General features: G+C 49.9%; 2 protein-coding genes and 2 long non-coding RNA genes across 6 annotated transcripts in view; 1 reads left to right on the forward strand and 3 right to left on the reverse strand.

Annotated features, from left to right (window-relative positions):
* St3gal4 (ST3 beta-galactoside alpha-2,3-sialyltransferase 4) overlaps positions 1 to 12,979 on the reverse strand; it is a 70,289-nt gene extending 57,310 nt beyond the window's left edge. Inside the window, exons 1-2 of one of the 3 annotated variants that reach the window (XM_006510108.2) lie at positions 12,813 to 12,890; positions 12,134 to 12,226 (exon numbers count right to left, since the gene is read on the reverse strand). In XM_006510108.2, coding sequence (XP_006510171.1) covers positions 12,134 to 12,193 — 60 coding nt within the window. In that variant the 5' untranslated portion in view covers positions 12,194 to 12,226; positions 12,813 to 12,890. Of the gene's footprint in view, positions 1 to 2,689; positions 2,815 to 12,133; positions 12,227 to 12,812 lie in introns of those variants that run through there. The other 2 variants (NM_009178.4, XM_006510109.4) reach the window with 2 other exon arrangements.
* Positions 12,843 to 27,037, forward strand: 4930581F22Rik (RIKEN cDNA 4930581F22 gene). The gene is made up of 6 exons (NR_029475.1): positions 12,843 to 12,955; positions 13,484 to 14,461; positions 19,716 to 19,809; positions 24,894 to 24,952; positions 25,070 to 25,136; positions 25,947 to 27,037. It is a non-coding gene; the product is annotated as an RIKEN cDNA 4930581F22 gene (long non-coding RNA).
* LOC115487216 lies at positions 13,315 to 15,659 on the reverse strand. Its single transcript, XR_003948311.1, has 3 exons — positions 15,285 to 15,659; positions 15,118 to 15,205; positions 13,315 to 13,403 (listed from the first exon to the last, which is right to left on the reverse strand). It is a non-coding gene; the product is annotated as an uncharacterized LOC115487216 (long non-coding RNA).
* The window catches only part of Dcps (decapping enzyme, scavenger), a 51,574-nt gene continuing 44,463 nt past the window's right edge, over positions 20,529 to 27,639 (reverse strand). The window contains exons 4-6 of the mRNA NM_027030.2: positions 25,576 to 25,689; positions 22,422 to 22,532; positions 20,529 to 20,959 (exon numbers count right to left, since the gene is read on the reverse strand). Of these exons, the coding sequence (NP_081306.1) occupies positions 20,687 to 20,959; positions 22,422 to 22,532; positions 25,576 to 25,689 (498 nt within the window). The 3' untranslated portion in view covers positions 20,529 to 20,686. The remainder of the gene's footprint in view (positions 20,960 to 22,421; positions 22,533 to 25,575; positions 25,690 to 27,639) is intronic.

Genomic DNA, 27,639 nt, shown 5'->3' on the forward strand with positions numbered 1-27,639 from the left:
CCCCAGAGGTAATGAGTGGCACCTTTAATCCCAGCACTTGGAGGCAGAGGCAGGAGGATATCTGAGTTTAAAAAAAAAAAAACCAGCATGGGGGCTGGCGAGATAGCTCAGTGGTTAAGAACGCTGACTGCTCTTCCAAAGGTCCTGAGTTCAAATCCCAGCAACCACATGGTGGCTCACAACCATCCGTAACGAAATCTGATGCCCTCTTCTGGAGTGTCTGAAGACAGCTACAGTGTACTTACATATAATAAATAAATAAATCTTTAAAAAAAAAAAAAACCCAGCATGGTTTATAGAGTGAGTCCCAGGACAGCCAGAGCCATAGAGAGAACCCTGTCTCAACAAACAAACAAAAAGGTTGGGCACAGAGCAGAAACAAAAAGCCAATTTGTACCACAGCCTCCTACACCCACAGAACTGTCTTAGGTACCACCAAGAGCAGGCCCATATAAGAAGAGTTTATACTTAAGTAGAGACAGACATATGACACATAGAGAAATAATGAAGGTAAGTAACAGTGCCTCATATGCAAAGCCACTGACCCAGAGCAGTGGTGCAGAGAGGAACTGGGGGGTCCTCTGCAGTCTAGTTAGGGCCCTCTCTCAAAGAATCTGGTTTTAACCTGAGATCTACACAGGACCAAGACAGGGGGTTATGGACTGAGAAAAATATGAAGACCCAAATTTCTCAGATGTAAAGATGGTCAGAGATAGCCAAATGTGGTATCAAGGATGCCATGGGTACCAGGAGATCTCAGACCCTGCACAGGCCACCCAAGGAACATGGGGTTGCTTAGATGTCATAAAAAGTCACAGTGGGGTATTGGTAAAGGAGTGACACCACTGAGTGACATTTTAAAAGATGCCTGGAGCAACTGTGCAGCCCCGAGGAACTTCACATAATGCTTAATCCATTTCAGGAGCCCCTGCTTTTTCATTTGTATGTATGGATGGTGAGTGTCTGTTGTCTCCTGCCCAAGATCACAACCCCAGGACCACATTCACACCCACACCTGAGAACACAGCCAAATCTGGACAATTCATAGGCACACGAGGGAGGAAGGTCACCTACTCTTTCGTCTCTTTCCAAGAGCAATATCTCTGACAAGTGATGACAGTCAGTGCCCAGGCTCTGGGCTGGTTCCACCTGATGCAGCCAGCCAGCTAGACCTTAGGCAGACCCTCTTAGCCGAGGTGGTACAGGCACCAGCCCTCCAGACAGTACCACCCTCTAGGCAGCCTCTTCCAGAGTAGTGTTCCTTCTGAAGAGAATGGCCCTCTTTTGCTCAGACAGAGGCCTACAATGGACTTTTTTATATCCTTAAAAAAGCCTCATGAGCTGAAAATACTGCAGCTCGAAAATGCACTTAATATCCATGATCTATATGCTAAGCACCCTATCTTGACAACCCAATCTACTGTGGGGAGGGCATCAACGTTCACTCTGCGACTTTGTGGCTGGAAAGGGTTCCAGTGCCTGCCCCATGCCAGCATCACAAGACAGTCATCCTGCATTACTGGCCTGGTAAAGGGCAAAACTCAAAACCCTAAATACAGTTTCTACTCAGTGTGTATTGCCTTTATATATTAGAAAAGTTTTTTTTAAATCATTGTAAGTCTTCAAATGTCATTATAACTTTTTCTTCTACCTTAAATCAAAGCTTTGTAAACTGGGAATTATCTATGTTCCCTACTTCTCTAAGCAGGGACAAGGTAAGGAAATGTGTAGTCCAAAGGTCCTCCCTGGGCTCCACACCTGCTGCTGGCTGCCAGCTGTTATCTGGGAGTCCCCCCCCCCTCCGGGGGGGGGGTAGCTTTTGATATCAGAAGCCCTCCTCTCCCCAAATCCCTGTCATTTCTGCAGATCCGTACTCCCTAGTGGACCAATGGCCCACAGTAGCAAGGAAGTCTCTAGGTATTCATAGGGAGACTCTTTCTGTATTCCTCTGAAGAGCCCATGATTAAAGGTATAAGCAGGTATGAAAGGCTGGGCTGTAGAAGAGTGGGTGGTGGTGTGGGAGCAAAGGGCTTCCTGGAGTGACAGATGTGAAGAGGGAGGAAGGCAAGGCCAGGCCTCCCCTTACTATATCAGCCTGTCTCCAGACTAGGGAGAGATTAGAAAGAGGCACTGTCTGGGCAGTCTGAAGCAGTAGGAGATAGAGGAGCTAGTCAGACGCATGGGTGCACACACACACACACACACACACACACACACACACACACACACACAGAGATAGCAAGGGGAGGGGAAGGGAAGAGGAAGGGAGGAGAAGGGAGAGGCAGGTGTTCTGCGTGCTGCAGAAAAGTCCAGGCTTTAAAGTCCCCGAGCCACAGACCCTCTGGGTCAACAGGCTGGCTTGTGTTCAGGTTTTCAGAGCCTACCCGGGGCCATCTCTTGCCCATGTAACCCCTTGAGGGGAGGGTAGAAATTACTATCCGAGCACCTACAGTTACATTATATCACAGAACGAAGGGACGTGGGTGGCCCCTCCCTTAGTCAAACTCGCTTTGCTCCGTAACACCTACACTTAAGCCTTCCACAGCCCTAACTTACACATACCTCTCAGTGCATACTGGCCGTTACTAAGAACGCACACAGCAGCACAGTGGCCTCCTACATACACACAAGTGCTCACAAACACAGCTCCCATTCCTTCCCCTGCCCTACTCACTCCACAGCCACGTACAGTTTCTGAGGTCTGCTGGGCCCCGGAGGCCAGTGCACTCTCTTCCTCCATTCCTTGGTTGCTGTATTTGCTCTCTGGTTTCGTCAATTTCAGCTCTGGCTCCTGCTGTTTATTTGTTTGGTTGAAGGTCCCTGGAGCTATATGCCAGAGAGCCTGGAGCTTCGAGGAGCAGGGAGTGGCTACATCATCTGCTCTCTGGGGACCTCTGAAAGTTGGATAAAGGGAATCCCTGATCCTGTGGCTTCTGGCCTTCCAAACCCAGCTTCTTTTTTTTTTTAATTTTTTTTTCCATTTTTTATTAGGTATTTAGCTCATTTACATTTCCAATGCTATACCAAAAGTCCCCCATACCCACCCACCCCCAATCCCCTACCCACCCACTCCCCCTTTTTGGCCCTGGCGTTCCCCTGTACTGGGGCATATAAAGTTTGCGTGTCCAATGGGCCTCTCTTTTCAGTGATGGCCGACTAGGCCATCTTTTGATACATATGCAGCTAGAGTCAAGAACTCCGGGGTACTGGTTAGTTCATAATGTTGTTCCACCTATAGGGTTGTAGTTCCCTTTAGCTCCTTGGGTACTTTCTCTAGCTCCTCCATTGGGAGCCCTGTGATCCATCCATTAGCTGACTGTGAGCATCCACTTCTGTGTTTGCAAACCCAGCTTCTAAGAGGAAAGATTACTGTCATCTTCAAAAGCAGTGTGAAGGAACTTACCAAAGAGGCCACAGGAACAGAAACAGAAGGAAGATACAGGGCAGAAGTCTATGCATATAGTCCAATGGAGTGGCATGACACTCACAGCCTGCACTCACAATACCATCCTCCAGGATTGTTCAGCCCTGTATCTGTGCCTAATCTATATGAGGAACTGACCTCTCAGCTCACTGAGCACCAAACCTAGAAAGCCCTAGGTCTGCTAGGTCCTCCCCATTTGCCTCCTAGCCTCTCCCTACCCACCGTGCTCATACAGGCTCGAGCCTGAGACTTCAGCATTCCCAGGATCATCCCAGCACCCAGGCCTGGAAGGAGGCAGTGAAAGCCTAAGACCCTAGCCAGTCAGTGCTTGGGGATTGAGGACAAGAGTCCATGTTCTTTCAGCATGTCTGGGCTATACCACACACCTACTCCCCCGTGGAGCAGCAGACTCGAGTATCGTCCTATGGAGTACCTCTGGGTAGAAACTCCATGTAAACTCCAACACAGCCATGGGTAAAGATACATACCCAAATCCCTATCTATTAGACCATGAACCCCGACTCAGGATAACTGGTACCTTGGCTAGTAGTCCTCCTCCCGACCCTTTTAGGAACCATACTTTCCTACAAATTCAATATGCATGGCTCTTGCAACACTTTTCCAAGTGCAGTAAAATCTTTTTAAAAGAGAGAGAATAAACAACAGGCACCAGAAAAACTAAGAAACTGAGGCACAGAGAACAGAATCCCCTTGGAGGTGCAGGCTCCCTGTAAGACAAGAGAGGCCAGAGACACCACATCTTCTCCAGGTCTCTTTAGTGTTCATTAAGTGACCGGGTCCCAGCGTTTGGTCCCCACCCCCTACTCCAGGACACACCTGGCTCTAGCCAGCTCAGCTCTCAGGCCTTGTGAGCCTGTTAGTCTGCTCCTGAAAGGATATTTTCTTCCCTCTCGATTTGGACAGCTGCTTAGACAGTGATGTAGAGAAGAGAACTGGGTGCTGCAGGGGACAGGGCCACAGATGGTGCTAACCTGCAGGCTGAGAGGAGTAGAAAGGTGGCCAGCTTGGACACCTCTTGTCCTGGCAGGGTGCAGGGGAAAGCTGCCTCCTAATCACTGCAGAAGGAAGGAGTCCAAGGTTCTGGACAAGGACAAGGGCTGGTCTAGGACAAGGGAACAGAAGCTCAATGCAAGGGAAGAAAATGAACCACTTTATTTTATTTTATTCTTTCTTGTTTGTTTTTCAAGACATGGTTTCTGTGTGTTGCTCTGGCTGTCCTTGAACTTGAGGTCTGTAGGTCAAGATGACCTCATACTTACTGAGATTCCCCTGCCTCTGCCTCCTGAGTGCTGGTATTAAAGGCATGAGCCACCACTACCCAGTTCTATGGCATCTGTTCAGTTAAAGGGTGGGGTCACAGACCAACTTCTAGGACCCTACCTGGCCTCACTCCCAAACAGGTTGGTCCTACAGCCCTTTCTTAGCTGGTGGGAAGGGCTCAAGAGGAGGAAGACAACATGGAAAGACAGGGTGCTAGGCCTGAAACTCATGCCCTACCCACCTCTGGAGGCAGGAAATGGGCAGAGGCAGAGTCAAAACCTCCACTCTTCCGCCTCACTCACTCTTCTCCTTAGTGGTCTCACCAGCTCCCCTCTCTCCCAAGCCCCTTCCTGGTGTCTCCAACTACATTTCCTCCTGTACCTCCCCTGCCCCCACCCTAGTTACATAAGGGGCCTGAGAACACACAGAGGGAGCTTTGTTGTCAAACCAAATCCATACGGAGCCAGAATCAGCCAAGGCAGCTGTTCCCCATTCCCTCCGCCTTGGCAGGGTTGAAGCTCTGGGCAGGAAGCCCCTACACGCCTCCATTTGGGAAGACAGGGGACAAACACTGGCCCCAGGGCCCTGGGCAGCTGAATGGGTGGCCGGGGATCAGTCACCACTGCGTTGGACCACAGCAAGGAACCAGCTGGTCTCTAAGAGAGCACAAAGCCCCAGTGCAAAGCCAAGGTCCCAAAGACAACAAAGAAGCCAACACTAGGCCAGGAGCAGCCAACATAGTGCCAGGCTCTAGGCAAGGAGTACAGATCCACACAAGTGCATCCCAGGTTCTACACACACACACACACACACACACACACACACACACACACACACACACCATTACCATTACCATTCCCAAGAACAAAAGGTATGCTCCCTGGAAGGGGGCTAGGCAGAAACCTCTCTGCTCTAACTAGTACTCTCTCGCTTTCTCTTGCTCTTTCTCCCCCTTTCCCTCTCCCTCTCTTTCTATGCCTCTGGGACCAGACTTGTAGGACTGGGAGCTCTGGAGAGCTGAAAGAGATAAAAGAGAAGTGGGCAAAAGGGGGCCCAGAAGAAGTAGCAATTAATCTAGAGAGAAGAGACCAAAATGTTTAGAAGGCTAGTCCCCACATTCCGTCAACACACCTTCTTCCCCAAGGCCTTCAGCCCTTGCCCTCTCAAACTAACACAGCCAGTTCAGACTAGTGCAACACACTGGGCACTTCCAGACACTTCATTTTACCTCACCAAGTCTTAGGGGCCCGCCATGCATCAGAAGAGATTAGCCTCAACAACTGGGAGCATGTAAAGTGGATGGGCTGAAGAAAAGCAAGGGGTGTGTGTGTGTGTGGCAGGGAGGGGGTTCAGGAGTGAGAAAATCAGAGGCACACTTGAGGCTAGGCCCCTGCACGGTCCCTTCCTGCCTTTGACCTTGAACAAGAAAAGAGACCTGTTGGTTCCTCTTCTCCATCATTTGTAAAAGGAAGTATTATGGAGCAGTTCCGAGGTACCAGTCAGGTGCTAGGGCGGGGGATATGGAGTCCTTACCCTCCAGCAAGCAGACACTAATACCTTCCTCTGAGGTCTCTTCCAGGGAAAGAAATGTTTATCTCACTTTGCACTGTAATCCCTTGAGTGTGGCAGATACTACTATCTGTACCTCAACAAACAAGCAGGTGTTCTAATTGAAAGCCAATCGAAAGCAAGATCTGCCTGAGCTCACTTGGCTGGACAGAGGACACAGAAGTGGCTCCAGGTCCTGCACAGCTCAATGACCTTCTTCTCCAGGGCCAAAGGCAGGTAGACGTCTCCCCTGGGATAAAAGAAGGCCAGCCCGCTTGTACAGTACTATGTTGGAGGCACTGAATATTATCTGAAGTGCTATCTCATTAAGGAGTGTTAATTTCATGGAGGTGTAAATATTGCTAACAAGGACTGCAGAGGGTAGGAAGGAAGGGCTTACAGCCTGTCCCCAGAGACACAAATCCCTTGGCTTCACAGCATCTCAGAGGAGCCTTTGGCTCTGCCAGTACTCAGAGGTACCTTCTGAACTCAAGCTTGGAAGCGTGAGATGTGTGCAGACTGGAGAAAGCAGAGGGACTCGGGAAGCCTTACTAGAACACTGGCTCAGGGTGACCTGAAGGACAAAGGCAATTCAGAATGGTAATTACCAAAGATAACCAAGCCTTGTGGCAAGGCTATGGGGAGCAAAGGCTGAGAGGTGACAAAGCCATGTGGCATGCTACCAGGAACAGGAGAAACTTGGTGGAGATGAATAGAGATTTAGAAAGCAAACAAACTTTTTTTTTTCCAACTAAGAAACCCTCTGTCCCAGTTTTAGAAGGGTTTAGCTGGAACTCCAGCCCCGAGTCTGCAGATGCCACCCAGCGGAGCGCTCACCCCCCAAGTCACCTTCCTTGGGCAAATAACAAAAAGTTGACACAGGAGCAGAAAGTGAGGTTATGAGTAGTCTTTGCAGGGATCTGAAAGCTACTAAAAAGGGGTAACTACCTGGACTTAGAGTGGCATGTTCTCCTTGGGGGACTCCTGTCTCCCTGTATCTGAATACAGGACCTTCCCCATTATCCAAGGACCTTCACAAGATGGGGGTGGGCAGTGTAAAAACAAAGCTAGAAAGCCTAAAGTACATTTTTCTATTAACTCCTCAAAGAAATGTTTATCAAGTAATTATTTGCTAGTCATCATTTCAGGCCATAAGAAAATATCAGTGAGAGCCAAGGGCAGCAGAGGGTACATTTAGTCCCACCACTTGGGAGGCAGAGGCAAGCAGATCTGAGTTCTAGGCCAGCCTGATCTATATAGTGAGCTCTAAGACAGCTAGGGCTACACAGTGAGCAAGGCAGACAAGACCCTAGAGCTTGAAGTCCTAAACCTTCCAGGAGGAAGACACCTTACAAGTGTTCAGATCCATGCCACACTACGAACATGCCTGCCAGTCCTTTGTCTTTCCCCGGCACTGTCCCCGTTTCTGTCAAGGTCACGGATGTGTCTCAATGACTTTCAATGGCCATCGCACAGCCTGCTTCTAAAACTTGCAGGTAGCCATCTGAAGAAGCCCTAGCTGCTGCCTTTCCCTACCCAGCTGGTGCAGTCTTCGACAAGGAGATGAACAGACCACTTCCATGAAAATGTGCATCTCCACCCTCTGGTTCTGTGACAATCGCTTGGGATCAAAGTAACTATAGCTGAATTTTCCCATTCCCAGAGCTCCAGGACCCTTCCAGTCTATGTCACCAATCATTCCACAAATCCTCAACATCAGTGCATGCCCAGCCCAGCATGCCCCCTCCTGGGCCGGCGCGATGACCTCAAAAGGACAAGATGGGATCTTTGATGAACCCCTCTGGCACTGAGTCAGCCCAGCCCAGGCATCACGGAGCATCAGACAGGAGAGGTAACCCTGTCTAAACCCAGACACTGGGTGGGTGCCCAGGTTCAGACAGCAATAGAGCCCCTCCCCTTCCCCACGTGTCTCAACGGTTGCCCAAGAAAGTCTTTTCAGCCTTGTGGGAGCCGGCTGCATTTCCAAGGAAAAGGGGAGCAGGCAGGCGGGGCAGATGGAAGTAATTACCGGCGGGAAAGAGGAGAGGCGCAGGGTTGGGAGGGGCCCGCTGGGACTGAGAGAGGGAGGGAGCGGAGCCCTGGCCCGCCCCATAGAAGGGAGAAGCCCAACTAGACATAGGTTCTGGCAGCTTAAGGAGGCCTGGATTTGTAGTCCCTCTTTGATACTAAGTAACCGTGACCCTGACGTCTTCCCATATCTGATGGGACTGGTTAAGACAAGCTCCAGCTCAGAAGTGGAGAAAACAGGGCTGAGAAGTGCAGGCTTGGGAGCCACACTCAGCCCCACAGTTTTGTGAGCGATGTGAGTGACCTTGGTAGAGTAATTGTTATCTTCCCCGGTCTATTTCATTTACAAATGGGCTTCGTTTACAAAGAGGCTTGCAAGAGGTAACGAGAAGTGTACCGCAATGCTCTCCAGCCTGCCGTCTCTGTTTTCCGTTAAATAGTGTGCTTTCTCACGGGTGGCTGTGGACACATACCACAGTGTATATGTGCAGACCACAGGACAATCTCAGCCTTTTACCTTGTTTGAAACAAGAACTCTTTGTTGATCACACAGCATATGTCAAGACAGCTGGTCCTCAAGCCCCCACTGATTCTCTAGTCTCCATCTCCCACCTCACTATAAAAGCCCTGGGATTACAGAGGCTATGAAGTCTGGCCTCCCACAAGTCTCCCTCAGGCCCTCAACTTTTTTTTTTTTTTTTTTTTGGTTTTTTGAGACAGGGTTTCTCTGTGTAGTCCTGACTGCCCTGGAACCTGGAACTCACTCTGTAGACCAGGCTGGTCTCGAACTCAGAAATCCACCTGCCTCTGCCTCCCAAGTGCTGGGATTAAAGGTGTGCGCCACCACTGCCCAGCTAGCCCTCAAGCTTACGTAGCAAGTGCTTTTCTCACCGAAGCATCTTGCTAGCCCTAGTAAATTGAGTCAAAAAAACAAAAAACAAAAAACAAACAAAAAAAACAAAACAAAACAAGACCAAAAAAAACCCACCTCATGTAATCCAGGCTGGCCTACAGTCTTTGAACTCCTGGTCCTCCTGCCTCCACCTCAGAAATACTAGGATTACATAGATGAACCACCATTCCCAGCCCTACGTCCCTTCTTTATTCTAAGAGTGTGCTTCAGTGGTATGGGACAGAGGGTAGACTGTGGGTACAAATGGCATCACTATAGCAGCTGTAGCACTCACCCCTGGAGGAAGAGTTGGGTCCAAAGCAGAGATATTGTGCGTTTGGGCCCAGCAGGAAAGGCTATCCTCAAGCTTCAACCGCTCTTGGGCTTCCTCACATACACTGAGCATCCCTTCAGACCCTTGCTGAGCTGCATCCTCCTCCTCCTCCTCCCTGACCCACCTCCAGCTGGTCCCAGGGCTTGACAATGGAGACAGTCACCTCTGCCTTCTGCATGGCAGCTCTGGGGATCAGGTAGGAAGAGCTGCACTTGTGGACACCACAGCCCAACATAACCGTTGGGTGGATTTCGGACCAGGCTCTGACTGAGGCTTTCATACTCCTCGGGGCCGTGTGACCACTACCTCCATCTGTATTATTCAGACATACCTCAGGACTGGAGAAGGTATGGGGGTGTTGAGGAACACTGTTCATCTCCTGCGGGGGGCGGGGGGGGGACTGAACACACAGAGATGACTTGGAGCTTCTCTGGAAAAAGCTAACAAAAAGAGGTGTAGGCTAATGACTACAGCCATGTACTAGCCATTTCCTTGTGGAAACTAAAATCTTGGGGTGAGAGGCAAGGATCTTTAGGAAGAAGGGGGATCCTAAGGGCTAGAGGAAATAGAAACAGGAAATAGGCTGAGCAGCACCAGTTCCTAGCAGGGAAGTGGTTGAATCGGTAACTCAACACTGGGTAGTGGAGCAGGTAGTGTGAGCCTCGCTTGTCCTGCCCTGTGATGTCCAAATCTATCTCCTAATGGCTGCAGCTCCACCTTGTTCAAAATCTCTAGGTTCAGCCTCCAGACCTTCTTAGGGCCCCATGCTCCCTCTCTAAGCCTGTGGTCTTGAACCTGACAGCTCTCAATTGCTGTATTAATACAATGAATATAATTGTCTTGTATTATCTGTCGCGGTGTCCTCCCTCCAACGTGGTGTAAACCTTGAACCAGGACAACAAGGGTTCTTACTTCCTTGGGCAGCCTTGGGGCAGGTACTCTGAGGAGAGAACAGAGGCCTGGTGTAGCCTGCAGAGCCAGGGCAGATGCCAGTCCAGTGGAGTAACTGCAGACTGGCCAGGCCTCAAGATGGAGCTAAGAAGTGGGACTGACCTCTGTTCCTCCAGACCCAGGGAAAAAAGGAGGTCCTTCCCAGGATTTCTGATGATTCCAGAAAGGGACTGATTCTTAGTTTTACCCAGAAAACAAAATCCTATGACACTAAAACAACTGACAGGGTAGAGGGGCCAGGGTGCTTTTGTGGGTGAGTCACTGGTTCAGGGCAGGGAGCAAGAGAGGGAACAGAAGAGAGCCTAGAAGGCACTGGGGGCTTCCTCACCCTGAGCCTCCTAGTGGAATGGGGGCTTCCTCTCTCTGAGCAGCAACCCACTCTTAAGCTAAATAGTCCCTTCTGTTTAAAGCCTAAGCAGGCAACTCTAAAAGAAAAAGTGTATCAGTGTCTTGCCTGTGTGTATTGTACTTATGTGCACCACGTGCATGCCTGAGCCTGTGGCAACCAGAAGAGGGGGTCAGATCCCCTGGAACTGGAATTAGTCACTATATGGGTACTTGGGAATTGAGCCTGAGTCCCCTGTAAAACCACTCAGTGCTCTTAACCATCTTAGATAGCAAGGTAGTGCTCTATCTTGGAGAGATATAATCCCAGAATAACCTTGGAGAATAACTCCAGAAGGGGCTTATTAAGACAGGGTCTCATGTAGCTCAGGTTGGCCTCAAACTCCACATAGAACAGAAGATGACCTGGATGATCTACAGTCAAAATGCTGGCATAACATTTCCAGAGTGCTGGGATTATAAATAGGTACCACCACAATATGTTTAGGCAATGTTAAGAGATCAAGTTTAAAGAGTTTATGACAGGTAAACACTTTACCAACTGCATTCCTTGTGTCGTTGTCCGTCCTCCCCCCCCCCCGCCGCCCCCCCCCCCAGTACTGGGATTGTAGGCAGCTCCGTCTGTCACTGAACCACACCCCCAGTCCCTAATTTACTTTTATGACTTCTGCCTGCATACCTCTCTTTATCTCCATCATCACCTTGAAATCTTTGGGGACTGGCCCAACTCCTGGCTTGCTGTAGTGGGGCTGGGGGATCGGATGTGTTGAGGAGGGTGAAATGAGTGGGAGGTGAGGCCCAGGGTTCAGTAAGCAGCCAAAGATGCCTTCCCCTATGCAACAGGACAGGCCATAGGGGATGCTCAGAGTAGGGCAGAGGCAGAATAAGTTTGAGGAAGCCGAGCGGTGTCAGTTTTCTCAAAGGATGTTTGCAGACCAACTCCCAACAGAACAAAACATGTCCAGTTATTTCTGAGGCCCTAAGTGACTGGCACCTCCTAGGTAGCACTCTAGGGGTGCCTGGGAAAGTAAGGTTATGGATGGTGTTTCACTAGCAAACTCACAACATTCCCTCTGTACCCCTGATACTTACACATATCAATTCGTTTACAACCCCCTGGGTAGAGAGGCCTGGAGGGGCCAAGTGGGATCTGTAGCACTGACCCTGCCCTGTGGTATTGGTGTGTGCCCCTTGTGAGAGACAACTATCACTGTGGTACTATTCAAACCCAGACTAGCCTTTTAAGCCTGACCGGGGGGAGGGGGGGGGGAGGATCTAGCCTAGAGGACAGAGAACAGAGTAGATCAGACTCATAAACCAGAAAGTCTACCCCTCGGTCTGGGAGGAATGGCAGTGGTACAAGACACGTTGGCATCTCGGGGCTGCCCATAGGTCTCAGCCAGCAAGGGTCTCAGAGAGGCACCTAGAACAGACATAGACAAGGGTTCTGCCCCAGCTCTAGGTTAACTTCTCAGTCTTATCCTAGGCCTTCTCACTGCCCATTACCCAGGCAACTTTGAAGCACAGTTGGCCCAAAGACCCCCCCTAATCCCTGGACACAGCCACCCTGCAATTTGGCAAGCCCACCTTTGGGCTTTGCCTCAGCGACCTTGCAACTCCAGCACACAGGCAGACCCTGCAAAACTTGTCACCTCTAGCAAAGCCAGCCCACACGTCCTGACTTCGGAGGATGCTAGAGGTGATAGTCACCCATTCAGCTAGGACGCAAGAGCGACAGGGTTGGGGGTTAGAAACTTTCCGGAGGATTGTCCTGCTCACTCACTCCTAGAGAGCGAGACAAGTCAGGCTTCCCGCGAAAATCTAGTCCAAGCAAGGGACCCAGCTCCCCAGGGCTGTGGCCACCCTACACCAACCCCGTGCAGCGTGGCGTCCACGTGCGGGGCCCCCCGACCACCTCTCCGAGCCGTGGCGGGAGGCTGCAGCCTCGCAGCCCCGTCACTCCCCGCCCTCCGCCGCGGGGCCCCAGAGCCCGGCTGCCGCGTACTCACCCTCGCGGGTGGAGCGGGGCGGGGCGAGGTAAATCCGCGCGCAGCTCCGATCCGTTAGGCGCCCCGACTGGCGGGGCAGCACTGGCGCAGTGGCTCCGCTCGGCCCGGTCCCTGTCCCGGGAGCGGGGCCGGCCTGGGAGCGGGCAAGTCCGCCTGAAGGGGAGGCGGGGGCCAGGGCTTGGGCGGGGGGCGGGGGGCGGGGAAGGGGCCGGACACGCTTGCGCACACGGTCGGGAAGCCGACAGCCGCGAACGCCGCGCTGGAGGGAGGGCGCACCGAGAGAGGGAGGGCGCGGAGAAAGGAGGGAGCTAAGAAGGGAGGGAGGGCATCGAGGAGGGAGGGCGCGCCGAAGGAGGGAGGACGCAGAGAAAGGAGGGAGTAAGGAGGGAGGGAGGGCGCAGAGGAAGGAGGGCGAGGGTGTGAGGCCGCGGGGAGACTGGGGTTGGCCTGGAGGCCTCCCTGGCCTGGAGAGAGACGGCCGGGGTGCGGGAGGCTGGATCGGGTGAGGGCAAACCCAGGGCAAGCGCTGCCTGTGAATGGCTCCAAGATGAGTATGCCCAACGTTGCCTCTAGCACTGATCCCACGCTCTCCTGGAAACAATAACCAAGAAAGGCTTCTTTGCTGTCCCCGCGCGGTTAAAAAAAAAAAAAGTATCCTTTTCTCTCTACAGAAACTCAAGAACAGGAATAGAAGTCCATCCTTCCAATATCCTCCCATGCCCTCATGGCAGTCAGGTGACCTAAATTGACGAGCCTTTTCTCTGCCCCAGGCCGGCCTATGCGCCCCAAACTGCTCCCTTAGCTCTTCCTCCTTTGCATACCCTCTCTTAGCCTTGGATAACTTCTCAGTTTCCGTTCTTGCTGAAGGCGCCAGGCATCCTGTCTCCAGAGGAAACCCCTTCAAGCCTTTAACCCTGATGCCGTGGGCTCTAGAATTGCCTGGACTGCAAACAGTGCAGAAACCACCCTGCAGGACTGTCCATTTCAGGAGTCAGCACAGTGTTACCCAGTTCCTAGCTTGAGCACCCTGGGGCTACAAGGAAAGTATTAGATCCAGTCCCCCTTCCCCCGGAAGCTTGCTATCTAGTTGCAGAGAAGGGGTGGCGGGTGTTGTGCTGGACTCCCATCAAGAAACAGGCGGCACAGGATGTGACTAAGTGTAAGTAAGATGTGAATAACTGACAGTAAGTGCCCAGGGTTTTAACGGAGTTTAAAGTCATCGTCAGGGGAAGCTGGAGGTCTCATGTGTTGGGACTCTCCAATTCACAACAAAACGAAGAGGTGGCCTCCAGCTTCTTCCATTCCGGCTGTTTCCATCTGAATTATACCTTGCATAGGTGGAAGCTCTTTGGCAGCTCACCAAAACCTAGTTTTATTTGAATGGTACCTTTGGCCTGACAGTCACCTAGTCACTCAACAAATATTTATTACATTTCATGTCCTGGTCTGGAGCTAAGCTGGGAATAGACAATACAATGACTATGTCTCTGTGTTTGGCAAGGGAAAAAGAAGAAGGCAAAAGAAAAACTGCTCGGGGAGAAAGAACAACTGAAATATGTCTGGCAAGTTGATTCAAGAAACAGTTGCCCGGCCTCCAAACCTGGATAAGTCTTCACCAAACTAGGTACAAAGACAAGTTCTTGCTAAAGGTAAAAATCCTTCTACCATAAAATTGAGCTTAAGAATCAGCTTTTTTTTTCTTCTTTCTTTTGAGCCTAGAGACTTGAGTCCTAATCCTGCTTCTGCCACTAAATAGCTTTCCTTTTCTTAATGGGGGGGAAAAAAAAGATCAGTGGAAATAACTGAGCTTATTCAAAGAGCATTATTAGTATTGAATGAGACAATGGAGGGGAACTTGTCCTGAAATCACCATATGATATATATGTGCTCAATAAACATGCAGACAAATGCCTTTTAAACATATAACATGCATGCACTCAGAAGCACAGCGTCAAGCCTATCCTAGCCCCCATCATCCACTTTATCTTACTATGTGTTTATGACTTGTCTCTTGCACTTTCTTCTTCCTCCACCAGCACCCCTTAGGGGAAAAAAAAAATCCCACTAAGTAACCCAGGCTGACCTAGAACTTGTGATCCTCCTGCCTCACCCTTCTGAGAACCAAGATTACACAGTTTCTTAACAGTACAGACAGAAGCTGAACCAGCAACTTAGAATCCCCTGTATCTCTGAGGAAGAGAAGGAAGCGATTCTAACATAAGGACTTCTTTCATCCTAGACTTCTGGGTTCTAGGTTCTTGCCAATCCCACTGCACCCCTTGACAGGACACTACAAGTTGCTTACCATGAGTCAGGGATGTAACAAGCTGGGCTTTGGCCTTAAGGGACTATTCCTTTCCGAGGTTAGCTGTGATGAGGTGAGCCAAGACAACCTTCAGAATAACAGCAGTAAGTCTTACTCGGCTGGCAAGCAAACCGCTTCCATCCCCATCCTTTTGCCTCCTCTTTTACCTGTCCTGTTCTCCTAGGTAGATGTGGCAAACACCTGACTCCTGGGACAACCACTGGAACCTCAAACAGAGGGAGGAGACGGGGTGTGGGAGGAGGCAGGTGCATCTGGGCCAGGAGGCTCCTGCTGGCCAGGCAGCTAGCTACCTGACAAATATGCCTCCTCCCAGACATCTGGCTCCTGTCCCTCACATGTGCCACGTTCACATCCTGGAGGAAGGGACAGCAAGATGCCATTTGAGGAAGAAATAAACCCAATCCAGCATCTCAGGCGCTTTTAAAAATAGCGACCCCGGGATGGTGTTTCATCTCCTATTTTTATCAGATTTATAAGGCTGGACCATGGCGTTGAGCTGTTCTCAGGGATCTCAATAGCAGGAGACAGCTCTATTGTAGAGTGAAAAACCTGCCAGGAGGCCAAAGCTAAAATGCACTCCCAGGCCCTTTAGGTTGGAAGAAATCCCAAGCATGTAGCTCCTGCCTTTCTTTACAGCCAAAATCGACTAACCACAGTTTGTAGCTTTTTTTTCCCTTAAAATCTAAGCTGGGTATAGTAGAACATGGCTACAATGCCAGTACTCAGAAGGCCAAGGCAGGAAGATCATCGGGAGTACTAGGCCAATCTTATAGAGACTGTCTCAAAAACACCCGGGCACGGTGGTATAACACTTAATACCATTGAGGATACTGCTGTCATGATCTAATCACTTCCCAAGGGCCGTGCGTTTATACTGTCCCCTGAGGTGTTAGAATATTAACATACAGAGGCTATAGCAAGTATCTAGTCCCCAATTCTTTCCTTTTAGATCCCTCTCATGGCAGAAAAATAGCTAAAATTTACTAAGTAATAGTACTATGCTTAAAAATCTTTTTTTTTTTAAATTATGTGTATAGATGTTTTGCCTGCACATATGTCTGTGTACCATGTAAGTGCCTGGGGCCTGTGTGTGGAAGTCAGAAGAGGGCATGTGATCCCCTGGAACTGGAGTTACAGATACTGTGAGCTGCCATGTGGGTGCTGGGAATCAAACTGAGGTCCTCTGGAAGGGCAGCCAGGACTCCTAACGCACTGAGCCATCTCCCCAGCCCCTTAGCAAATCCCCACAGACCCCTCTGGAGTAAGCATGGTTCTCATCCTTATTTTACAAACAGAATAGAAGTTGCTCCAGTGTAGACTTGTTTATGGTGCGGTTTTATGCTGGAGCCATCAGACTACTTTGCCTCCCAAAGACAAACAGACTAGAGGAACAAACTGGAGGAACAGAACATTCATCACCCATTAGTTGGAGAGAGAGCCCAGTTGGTAGTTTTTTAATCCAGGGAACTCATGTTCCACAGGGACCTGTGGAATATGGTGCCACACATTTGTAATCCCAGCACTGGAGAGGCAAAGAGTTACTAGTGAGGATAAATTATTAAGACCTGCCCTCTTCCTCGCTCCTCAATTCTCTCTCGAGGAAGAACGCTGGAATGTAACTCAGTGGCAGACTACTTGCCTAGCAGGCATGCAGCCATGGGGGTTCAATCCTTTGGGCTGTCAAAAGGGAAATCTATAGTGTTATAGTATTATTGTGTTACAGTATTAGTATCGAATGACAGATTCAGATATAGATATTTTGGGCTAGAAAGATGGCTCAGCAATTAAGAACACTCACTGTTGAAGGACAGTTGAGGACTCCCGGTTCAATGCCTGACGTTCACACGGTGGCTCACAACTCTATGTAACTACGGTTCCAGGGGAGTTGATATCCCTATTGGCCTCTATGGTCACTGCACATACATGGTACACAGACATACATGCAGGAAAGACACCCATCTATAGTAAATACAAAATTTTAAAGGTATATATGAAAAATATTTTAATTACAGGTTTTTTTTCTTGACACTGCCTAATAAAGCAGAGTAACAAGTATTTACATTGCACATTGTAAGTAATCTAGAGGTGACTGCATAAAGGATTTGTATTGATAATATTATACCCCCTGCGATACTTGAACATCCAGAGTTTGGGCCTGGGGCTGGTGTGTCCTGTAATCAATATGGCAGGCACACCAAGGTAAAGACTATTCAAGTGTTCTGGATAAGGGACTATCACAAGAGAAATATTTTCAAATTGTTTCTCATCTTAGAGCTCTTTATTCAACAGAGACATGCAAAAGGGAGCTTGAATATATTCTTTCTCTTGGCTTTGTGCCAACAGCTTTGCTCCCCGAGAGGGCTGTGGAGTACCCAGCAAAGCTGAGGAACCCCAGCAGCCATGTGTCCTTTTGCTTCTCATCTCCAGCCAGGCCCTAGAGGCTAAAAGCCATTTATGAAGGTGTCCCTAATTTATCTGGGAAGGGTGGTATCTGCCATTGCCCCAGCATGCATGGGAGGATCTCATTGCCAGAGCAGGGCTGGCATTTGCAGTTGCTCAGGGAGGGCCGAGCACAATGCACTCTGCTCAGGAAGCTCGTCCCAGGAGACAGACAGGACACTGTGCTCTGCAGTGACAGTAAGAGGAAACACTGAGGCAGAGTGACCTCTGCCTGGGTTGGAACGCAGGCCCAGTTCCATGCCTGTGTCCTACACATTTAGTGTGCATAGTTCCACAGGCCCTAGGGCAGAAGTTTCAGCTTCCTGGGGCTGACATTCACCCTGTAATGAGGCACCGAGCATCTGTTTATCTGTAAAATAGAGAGTGAATGCTCCAAGAAGTGATTTGTGATACAAATGTAAACGGTCCCAATGTTGCTTTGCCTTAAAACTCTGTGTTAGCCAGCCAGAACCCAGTGTTGAGAAGCTAGAATGATAAGATGTTCTTACCTTCGTGGTCCTCTCAGTCCAAAAGGAAAGGCAACAAGCCAATAGATAGAGCAAGAACAAAAGAGGCCAAGTATGTGAAGACCCAGACAAGTCACATAGGAGAGAGTCTGTCAGTGAGGGTACCCCACAAAGACATAAAGAGTATTGTCAGGATCTTATCATCAGACTGCAGTCAGGCCGCTGGGCAGAAATCTCAGTGAGATGAGACATTAGGGGCTCGGAATGGGGATGGGGTACTGGGGTCTAGGGGGAAAGCTGTCTTCATCGTTGAAGGACAGTGAAGAAAACTGGCTGACTCTGAAGGGACCCTTGCCAGACCTTAGGCAGAGGCTGGTTCTTCCACGTATAAGAAAACTTAAGCAGCAAGGCCTGGAAGTGACCTCTCTGTGATAGCAGGTAAATAAGGTATATGTCACAATCCCAGAGAGGCATCTATCTCCTTGCAGAATAAGCCAAAAGGAAGATAGGATTGGTTAATGAGAGTAGAGAGGCAGAAGGTTATCCAGAGCACAGGCCTATGCCTTAGGGAGGAGGAATACCTGGCCTTTCCAGGCTTAATTACTACCCTTGCAACTATGACCCTATGGCCTCGCTAACCTGTCTACATGAATAAGCAGACTGTTCTTTCCCTGTAGATTGTACATCCAGCCATCACTCACCCCACCCAAGCCAGACATAGTGAGATTATAGTGTGTAACACAAAAGTCAGCCTGTGTGCAAGCCTGAACTCATAGGCAGCACAGTTGGCATGGGGAACAAGGAGCATGCGATATGGTAGAGGGGTTGTGTTCTGCAGAGGCCTATCTGGCACCTCAGCAGTGTTATCTCCCACCCACAGTGCCTCCTGCCCCACCTCCCCAGGATCCAGGGCACATTCAGTGCCATTTGCTTTCAAAGAAGAGGTCACTTTTCGACCCTGGTACCTGGAAAAGGAGCAAGTAAGACCCAGCAATCTGCCCTGCAAGCTGTATGCAGCTCTAAAAGATCTGTCAGCCTTCTCTCCACAAACCCTCAGCACGGGCACATAACCCTGCCCAGGAGAGCTTTTGCTTCCTGTTCAGGAAACCACTAGTTTTTATGGCAGCCATGAACAGATCTGGCCAACACTTGTAACATACACACACACACCTGCTTTGGTTACCACCAGAAAAAGTCCATGTGGTGGCTGGGTATATACATACCTCAATGCTGGGGTGTTTGAATTGCAGAGAAGGCTGGGTTAGGACAAGCGCAGCTTTATCATGCCTCATTTGGACTTGCTGGAGGCTAGAGTGGTCTCAGGTTCTGACCTTCCACTCCAATTCTGTGCTTTTTAAAAAGACAGGGAATCTCTCAGGGGCACCAAGGTCCAAGTGCTTGCCACCATAGGCACTGTGAGCCTGGAGCAAGTGACAGGATCAGGGCTCCCACTGAGGGCCATGCTTGCAAATATAATAGTTGAGGACTGAATCAAAGCTCTTAGTTCTCAGGCCAGGGGATACAGGGTCACAGCCATCTGTCTCCCTCATGTCTTTCTCCTGGTCACTTCAGAGCCCAACATCCTGCATCTCAGAAGAGAGCTTGCAGAACAGGGCACAATATCTTTAGCCTTCCCCTGCCCAACAGTAAACACTAGTTCTGCTCTGGCAGGAGGATACAATTGTCCATTGTGCTGGAGAGTGATCTCATGGTGCTACGTGTGGCCCTGTTCTGGTGAAGAGTGGCAGACGTCACCCTTTCTGAGGTAGGCTCCTGCCAGCTCCATGGCTGATCATCAGCCCTTGATACCCTGAAGTCTGTAGCCTTGAGATTCTGTGAAGTGAAAGGCTGATCAGATGGTCCCCAGTCCCTCCACTGCAACCAGATCATTTTGCCCCGATAGTGTTTTGAAATTTCTGGCTGCCCCTTATGAGTTTGTTTTGTCTTTCTGCCTAGATAGCAAACCCAAGGCCAGGGTTCTGATGACCAAATAACAGAGGCAAAGGCAGGCTTTGGGGGGTTGCATCATCTGATTCTCAGGAAAATGTTACCAATTCCAGGCATCTATCCCCAGCCCCCCTCAACTTATCAACAACCTCGACACACACACAGGGTGTAACCTCGTTACTGGGGAGCAAAGGCGGAAGTGGCAGCTAAAGCCTCTTCAGACTATTTCCGGAAAGGTTTTGAATTTGGTTTTAAGAGTGGGAGTGAACTTGTCCAAAAGGAGGGTTGGGGAGAGAGGAACACGGCAGTAGATTTGGAAGGAGTGTGCAGGGAGCAGGGCAGACTTGGGACAAGGGAATCAATAGGTTCAGAAAGCCTAAGGAGATGGAGGAAGTCCTCGAACCTTCCAGGAAGCTGTGACTCACCAGCTGTGACCACACTCTGAAACTTCTCACCTTTCCCAAGAGGTCCCTACCAGTTCTGCCAACTCCCCTTCCCCCACATCTCCACCCTACTGGGCTACACCATCAGTCCTCACCAATCAGAAAGTTCTTTATTCTCATGTGAGGAATAAACCAGTACAAAAAAACATCTTACACTTGACCTTTGCTGAAAGGCCGAGAAACTACAAAATGCATTTTAGGGAAATCCCTTAGAGATAAAAACCCAGCCCACACTACCCCAGGCCCGACCCACTAGTTCCTCTCTTGCTGGGCCTTCTGCAGGAGCTGAAGCAGGGGGTCATCGGTCCTGAGGGCAAAAGTAAGAGTGCGCTGTTGATAGTGCTTGGGGTCACACTCCAGGTTCTCGATCACTTGAGCCAGCAGGTGTGCCCGCTCCACCCCTGAGCCCGGAGCCTCGAAGCCCAGAGCTGTGAAATGCACGTGCAGGTGATAGTAAGAGGGCAGGTAGTGTAGGTACACTCGCAGACGGTCTCCTGTCACCTGGTAGCGCTTCAGGATGGCTTCCTGGTAAGGAAAGACAGTGATAAGGAGATCATGTTGCCAGGGAGCAAGCACCCCAGTCACTGACCTCCCCAACCCCATCACATCCTTGCTACAGTTGCCCTGGGATGGCTACAAAACAGTCCAGCTCTCTGCCCCCTCACCCCCATAGATCTTGGTCTTCTAAGATATTTGAAAATAGGGAGACACAGCCAAACTGAGCCATTCCTAAATGGACATGAGCCTCATCACTCCAAGCCTCAGGAAACATGGGCTTCTTCCTTTGGGAGTCCCTGTCTCAGCTCCTAAGTTGGCCCAGAGTCCCAAGACTGCAGACCTGTAGCACCTGATCATGTGTGAAGTAGGCAGGAGGCTGTGTGGAGGTGGTGAGCTAGGAACTTGGTAAATGGAAAAGATGCTGGGAGTGACTTGAAGGGCTGAGACTTCCGCAGGGCTCCTTGCAGAAGAAGAAAGCACTCAAGTTGGCGCTGGTTCCTTTTTCCCATCCACCTTGCTCAGGCCTCTGTGGGCTCAGAATGTAGCCCCAAATCATACTCTGTCTTTGGTGCTACCAATAGAGAATCACAGCAGCAGGGTGACCTGGGCGTGTGTTGCTTGGTGGGATAAGCAGAGCCTGCCAAACTGTTGGGGCAGGGTCTTCCCTGAGAGAACACCACTCTGTGCCATTGAGGGTGCCTACCTGAGAAACTAGTGGCTCCATAAAGGAAGAGGCTAGAAAGGCACCAAGTGGAGAAGGCAGTTAGGGCCCAGGGGGATGTGAGGCACTGTGGTAGGGGAGGAGTACTTCCTGGCTGGGCAACTTGTAACTGTTGGCCCCTGGCAGGACAGATGGTTTTTACATAGTCAAGAAAAAAGGCTGAGGTTCACTGTGTGCAGTGGTGGCTTCAAAAGGAATCCCAGCCAGATCCTGAGGTCTGAAAGTAAGCTGTTCAAGGGCCCTGAGACAAGATTCAAATAGCAAGGCCAGGATCACAGACCAAAGCTGCTAGTCACTCTCCTTCCACTCTCTCTCTCTCTCTTGCTCCGATGGCTCCTTTCCCCATCCCATAATGTCCCAGACAGAAAGTACCTCCAGAACATTGGGTGCTACAGAATTTGGCCAGCCTTCAGTCTAGGTGAGAAGGTATGTGTATAGACACAAGTCAAAGTCATGTGACCAATATCCAAGGAACTCATCTGGCACGTGGTGGTTGTCACGAACAAGACAAATCTGGGGTGGGAGGGACACAAGCCTGTGGGGTAGAGGGACCTACAGATGAAGGGCAGGTCTGAGGGCAAGGAAGGGTAGGTGCAAAGAGAGCTGGAGTGGTGGGCAGGACTGTCTATGAATTAACCTATGACTTCTAGTCGCATTCATGATTGAACTCCAGGTAGACTGAGAAGTGTAAGGAAGAAGACCCAGGGGGACACACTGGAATGCGCTACAAGTGTAGGCTTGTGAAACAAGCATTGTGAAACAACTCACTTGTCCTTCCCGGAGAATGTTCCTCAGTAGTGGCAGATGCTCTGGAGTGAGATCTCGAAGTGATCTGATACCCCGGCGATGGCAGATGGCGATCAAATACAGGTCATCAAGCTGTGCAGAGACCACAGGACAAAACAAGACAATGCTAGTTTTAGCAAGGAGGCTACCAGCCAGGGCACTCCTACCCCCCAAGGCCAATCCAGAAGACCCTACAGCAGAGCCAATGAGCGGGTACCCGAGGTATGTCTGCCCTGGATGTCAAGGGATAGCTGAAGAACAAGATTTCTGTGTATTCTTTGGAACTAGGTGTGGTGGTACACGCCTGTAATCCCAGCACTCAAGCAGAAGGACTGAGGGTTCAAAGTCTCTCTGGGCTATACAGCAAGACCCTTTCAAAAAAGAAATTGAGAAAGGAAGAAAAACTATAAAACAAAAATTTCCATCTGGGAATGTTTACATAAACTAAGGAGTTGACAGGAAGAGACGGGCAAGTTCTGAAAGCCAAGCACAAAAGTCTTTGTCCTGAAGAATTTACAACTTCACTTAAGTGCATGTCGTTCTCCTGTATGAAATAAATGTTGCATAAAAGCATGGCAGCTTTTTGTTTCTTTGGTATGACAGAACCCAGGGTCTTCTGCATGCCTATTGCAATCTCTACTACTGAGCGACTTCCCCATGACACGCAGTGATCAGCACGCAAGAGGAAAGAGTCCAGGTAGCCGGGTGACCAGAAAGTCTTCCGAGGGAAGGCAGGGGATCTGGATCTGGAGAGAACTGTGAGAGTGAAGGTTCAGAGAGGGTGGCAGCTCAATGTATGCAGGACTGTGGGGGACACACAGAGGAAGCGTCCCAGGGGCCTGTCAGCTATTTTTCTCTTTTCCTATCTCAGTGGCTCACAGAAGACCTTTCCTGCAGTTCTTCCTGTAAATGGAGCTTGGCTAAAAACCGGGAGGTCAAAACAGAGCAAAGAACCAGTGTCAACAAGATCTTGTGCCAGAGAGCAAATGAAATGTCTCTCTCGCCCGGAAACCCCTCCCACACCCTCCCTGCTCCCCAAACCTTGGCCTTGCTTGGTTATCACACCCATGTGCCAGGCTTCGGAGCCAAATCCAGACACAATACAGCAGCCCCTAGTCCTGAGATCTGACCTGCTAGATTACTCAAGGAGATAATTTGGGGACCATGAATCGTCCAGCCAAATCCCCAAGAGCCCTAACATAAGAACTGGGAATGAGAGCATCCCTATGATCGATGGTGTCCAAGTATGGCATTCTTTTGGTGGTAGTTGTTCTTCCCACCATTGTTACAGGAACCTGGGCTGTGCCCCAAAGCTGCTGTGTGAGCTGTGCCCACCAGGCCTTTCTTTCATGACAAATCCTACCTGGATTCTCCCTTCTCGTCTTGTGCCCAGGTCATGTGCTTACTTAGTCCAAAGGGAAACCAGGAAATAGGTAGGAGGTATTGATTTTGAGCACATGTTTTGGCTGTAGGATGTGTCACTATCACAGGACACTCAGAATAGTAAAAGCATGTTTTAACTGTCGGTGAACAAATCCCAAACACCACACTAAATAGTATCTCCTGCTCCACTGGCATGGAATGAGGCGTGGAGCCTGCCGCTGTCAGCCCGCAGGTTGGGTGAGAGAAGAAGGAACCATTCTCTGATATTAGACATGAGGAAAGGATTTCTGCAGGCATCCAAAGATTCTCCTGGCAGAGAGAACCGAGATGAAACTCTAGATAAATACAAGTGACTCTTGAGACCGATACTCCGTGAGGTGGCTTATCAGTCACTCTGGGGAGAAAAAAAAAAATCAAGGTATGTTTTCTGGGAATGGCAGGAGTTCTTAGCTTTACTTTAACCCCCAGGGACTTGAAGGGTAGATTCCTGGTCTGAGAGGGCCAAAGAGCTTAAGCCGTGTGAACTGAAAATGTACTGTGTGTTCATGCATAAATGTTTATATCCACAATATATAAGGATTCCTTCTGGAAGCGAAGATGAGGTAACAGTAGTGGTTTCTGAAGAAGGGGATCTGAGGAATGTGAAGAGAGGGAACCCACTTCTTCCTACGCAGCCTTTGTATTAGATCTATTTTAACTATGGGCACCAACAACAACAAAAAAGTGAATCATGAAAGAACATATAGACGATCTCTTGATAGAACTGAGGAAATCGGGTACGGGAGGCACACATCTCAGGAGGGCTGGGAATCACAAGATTGAGGTTAGCCAGGCTACACAGCAAGGCTCCGTGGCAACAAAACAAAGCAAGGAGTTGGGGGAGCGTGACCTGGGAAGGTAGAACCTGTAGCAACATTGGACACTTAGTACATTCTTGTTGAATGGATGAAAGGAAGAACAAATGAATACACTCAGGGCCACCAGTGTGGGGTAATAAATACACCCTTCTAAGCTAGAGAGGCAGCTCATGGCTAGAGAGAGCTCTTGCCTAATATGCTTGGCACCTTACAGTTGATCCTCGGCAGAAAGAGACCGTGAAGAAAGGAAGAGCAATGTTTCCAGGAGTGGTGGTGAGCAAGTGCCAGGAAGGCTCCTCAAAGCTGCAGTTTCTCCATCTCACCTTGATCCTTCCCTTGACCCTCACCCCAGTACAAGAATCAGAAGCTCAGATATGACCTATCTTCCAGCTGGTGATGCTGACAGCTTCTAAAAGGAGCAGTGACGTTCACTGTTGTCACAAGTCAAGGAGCTGAGGTACTGAATAAAATAGGGCTCTCCGAGATCCCCAGGCTGGAATCCGCCTGCAGTCACAAGCATTTCACTCTTTAAGAGTCTCTGGAGGCGGTCCTTCCTGTCCACACCTACTTCCCATGAGCAGTTAAGCTTTAACCTAGAACTTCCAAGTGCGGGGCTGCCCGAGGGGACACAGGACTTTGCCTATAGCCATGGAGGCAAACATCACCCCAGGAAGCCTTCTGGCTAAGAGCAGAGTCCGAAGAGGCTTTAGGCTGACCCACGGAAGCAAGCGTGTGGTTGTCCGTGACAGCTATGCACTGTCAGCTGGAGGAGCTCAGGCCACTCCTTGCTGGATCACAGTACTCAGAGCTGTAAGGGAGCAGGGCCCACAGAGGCAGGCCAGCAGCCTGGCACCGCCAGCTTACGAGGCCCGAGTGCTCTAGCACCTGGTCCTTACCTGCTGCTGGTTCCACTTGAGGTCTGGGATGAGGACAAAGCCATCAGAAGGGTCTGGGTTCTCAAAAACAATCCGGTCAGCTTCAGCCTTCTTGTCAAGAATGTTATACACCCACTGGAAGGAGAGAAAGAGAGAGTTTACAAATCCTCTTACACTGATTGGGACCTTCCAAGAAAAGAAAAATGGTCCAGCTATAAATGGCCACCAACTCGGGATGGACACTCGCTGGCCTTGGAAGGCTCTCCACTTCCCTTATAACTGGCTCCTGGCTATCACTGTCATCATACAAGCCTTTGAGTTTCTCATGCTCAACACAGACATATACACACCCTGCTTGCTCCTGCACTAACCTCTTCACTGTCTAACAACAGGAGAGACAAGGACCTTGGAGAAGGACAAGGGCACAGCAGCTTCTTCCTGCAACGGCACACAGCCACAGTGCAATGAAGCCTCTGGTTCTACAGGCCAGTGAACGTGAGAGAACGACCGTGTGGAGTTGGTATGCTATGTAGCAGCAGGCCTTGCCGACGGGCCCCACAAGTCAAAGCAACACAGAAAGCCACACAGGCATGGGAGGTCTCAATGACACTCTCCCAGGACCTCCAGCTGTCTTATTACCTCCTGACTAGCAGCTGGCAGTCCTGAACAGACACCAGGGATGTCACCGTACAGGTACACCTGGGAGGCCTCTGTGAGGAAGCCAGACCTCAAGGAGGTTAGGCTGAGGTGCTCCTGAGCTCACAGCACGCAAGAGCCCAGGTACCTCTGGGTCCTCTCTGTTTTCCCAGCTGTGAGAACCCATTTGCACCCAGGAGTGCACCACATCCAAAAGACAAAGCCGCTGGCGAATGGGATGGAATGAGCAACTGGGGCCACAGCATTATCTCTTCTTTCTTCAAGTCAGAAGGATTTCCAGGCTCATGACTAGAGGAAGGAAGGTGCTACAATCCTCTTCCCCCTCTAAGAAGTGCTGGCATAGGCAGTGTCCCCAAAGGCCAAGAGCAGGGGCCTGGCCTGGAGGCAGGGACAAGAGGACATCAGCTAAGAAAATAGCTTCTGGGGTCTCAGCAATTACTCAAGGAGGCACTTCAGTCCAGAGGGTTTGCCTACCTCACAACTACTTTGCAGGACAGACCAATGAGTCAAGGGGCCTCCCTAGGACTGGAGATAACACCTGTGAATGGTACTGCACACAGCACGGTGCTCCCTCCCCACCCCCAAAGGATGAGGCACAAGCCAGATCCAAACACCTATTTTCATATATTTCCTTTCATTAATGCTATTTCCTTTATTAAGTGGGGAAGAAAAGTACAGTGACTGATTTCTGACTTAAGCAGAAAACAGCAGTAAATGACCTTATGGGTGTGACTTTTCGAGAAGAAAAAGGGGAGGTCTGTGTCAGAATGGGCTGGGATGCAATGGTATGTTTTGATGAGACATTAAAGTAGCCTTTGATTGATGGACTTCAGGACTTTGATACATGGACCTTGGTGGTTATCCTTAGGTGAAGGGTGTGTCCTAATAAAAGGATAGACCTTGGTGGCTAGCTTTAGGGATGTAATCTATGGCTTACAATGGAGAGAGAGAGGGTAAAGTCTGCCACTGCCAAGTTTTCCATGCCCCAACCTGCTAGAGCCCTTCAGCTTGGAGATGGGTTCTTCACAAAGTACCTGTAGCTGAGTCACACACAAGCTACTGGGCTAAGATTCTTCCAGAAGCATTTCCCCTGCCACCAGAGACACCTTTGGGCATGCATGTGTTAGTAGAGGAAAAAGCCAGCAAAGCTGACTGAAGCCTCCCTGAAACAGAGGAAAGAGACTGACCCCCTTCTACCATGGAAGGTCCTGGAGCACCACAAACCCGGCCTCCGGGACTATCCCTTGCCCAGAGGCACACAGTCCCACTGGAGAGCAATACACACAGTCACAAAGTGCGAATGGGCTCTGAAGCATGACAGCACCTCCTCAGCTCCCCGCTGACTTGCAAGCAACTGAATCCTCTTTCCCAAAACAGTCTCCTAAGATCTGTGCATGAAGCTGGTGGGAAAGGTTTTAAATGAGACAT

The sequence above is a fragment of the Mus musculus genome, chromosome 9 (assembly GCF_000001635.26).
Source record: "Mus musculus strain C57BL/6J chromosome 9, GRCm38.p6 C57BL/6J".
NCBI lineage: Eukaryota > Metazoa > Chordata > Mammalia > Rodentia > Muridae > Mus > Mus musculus.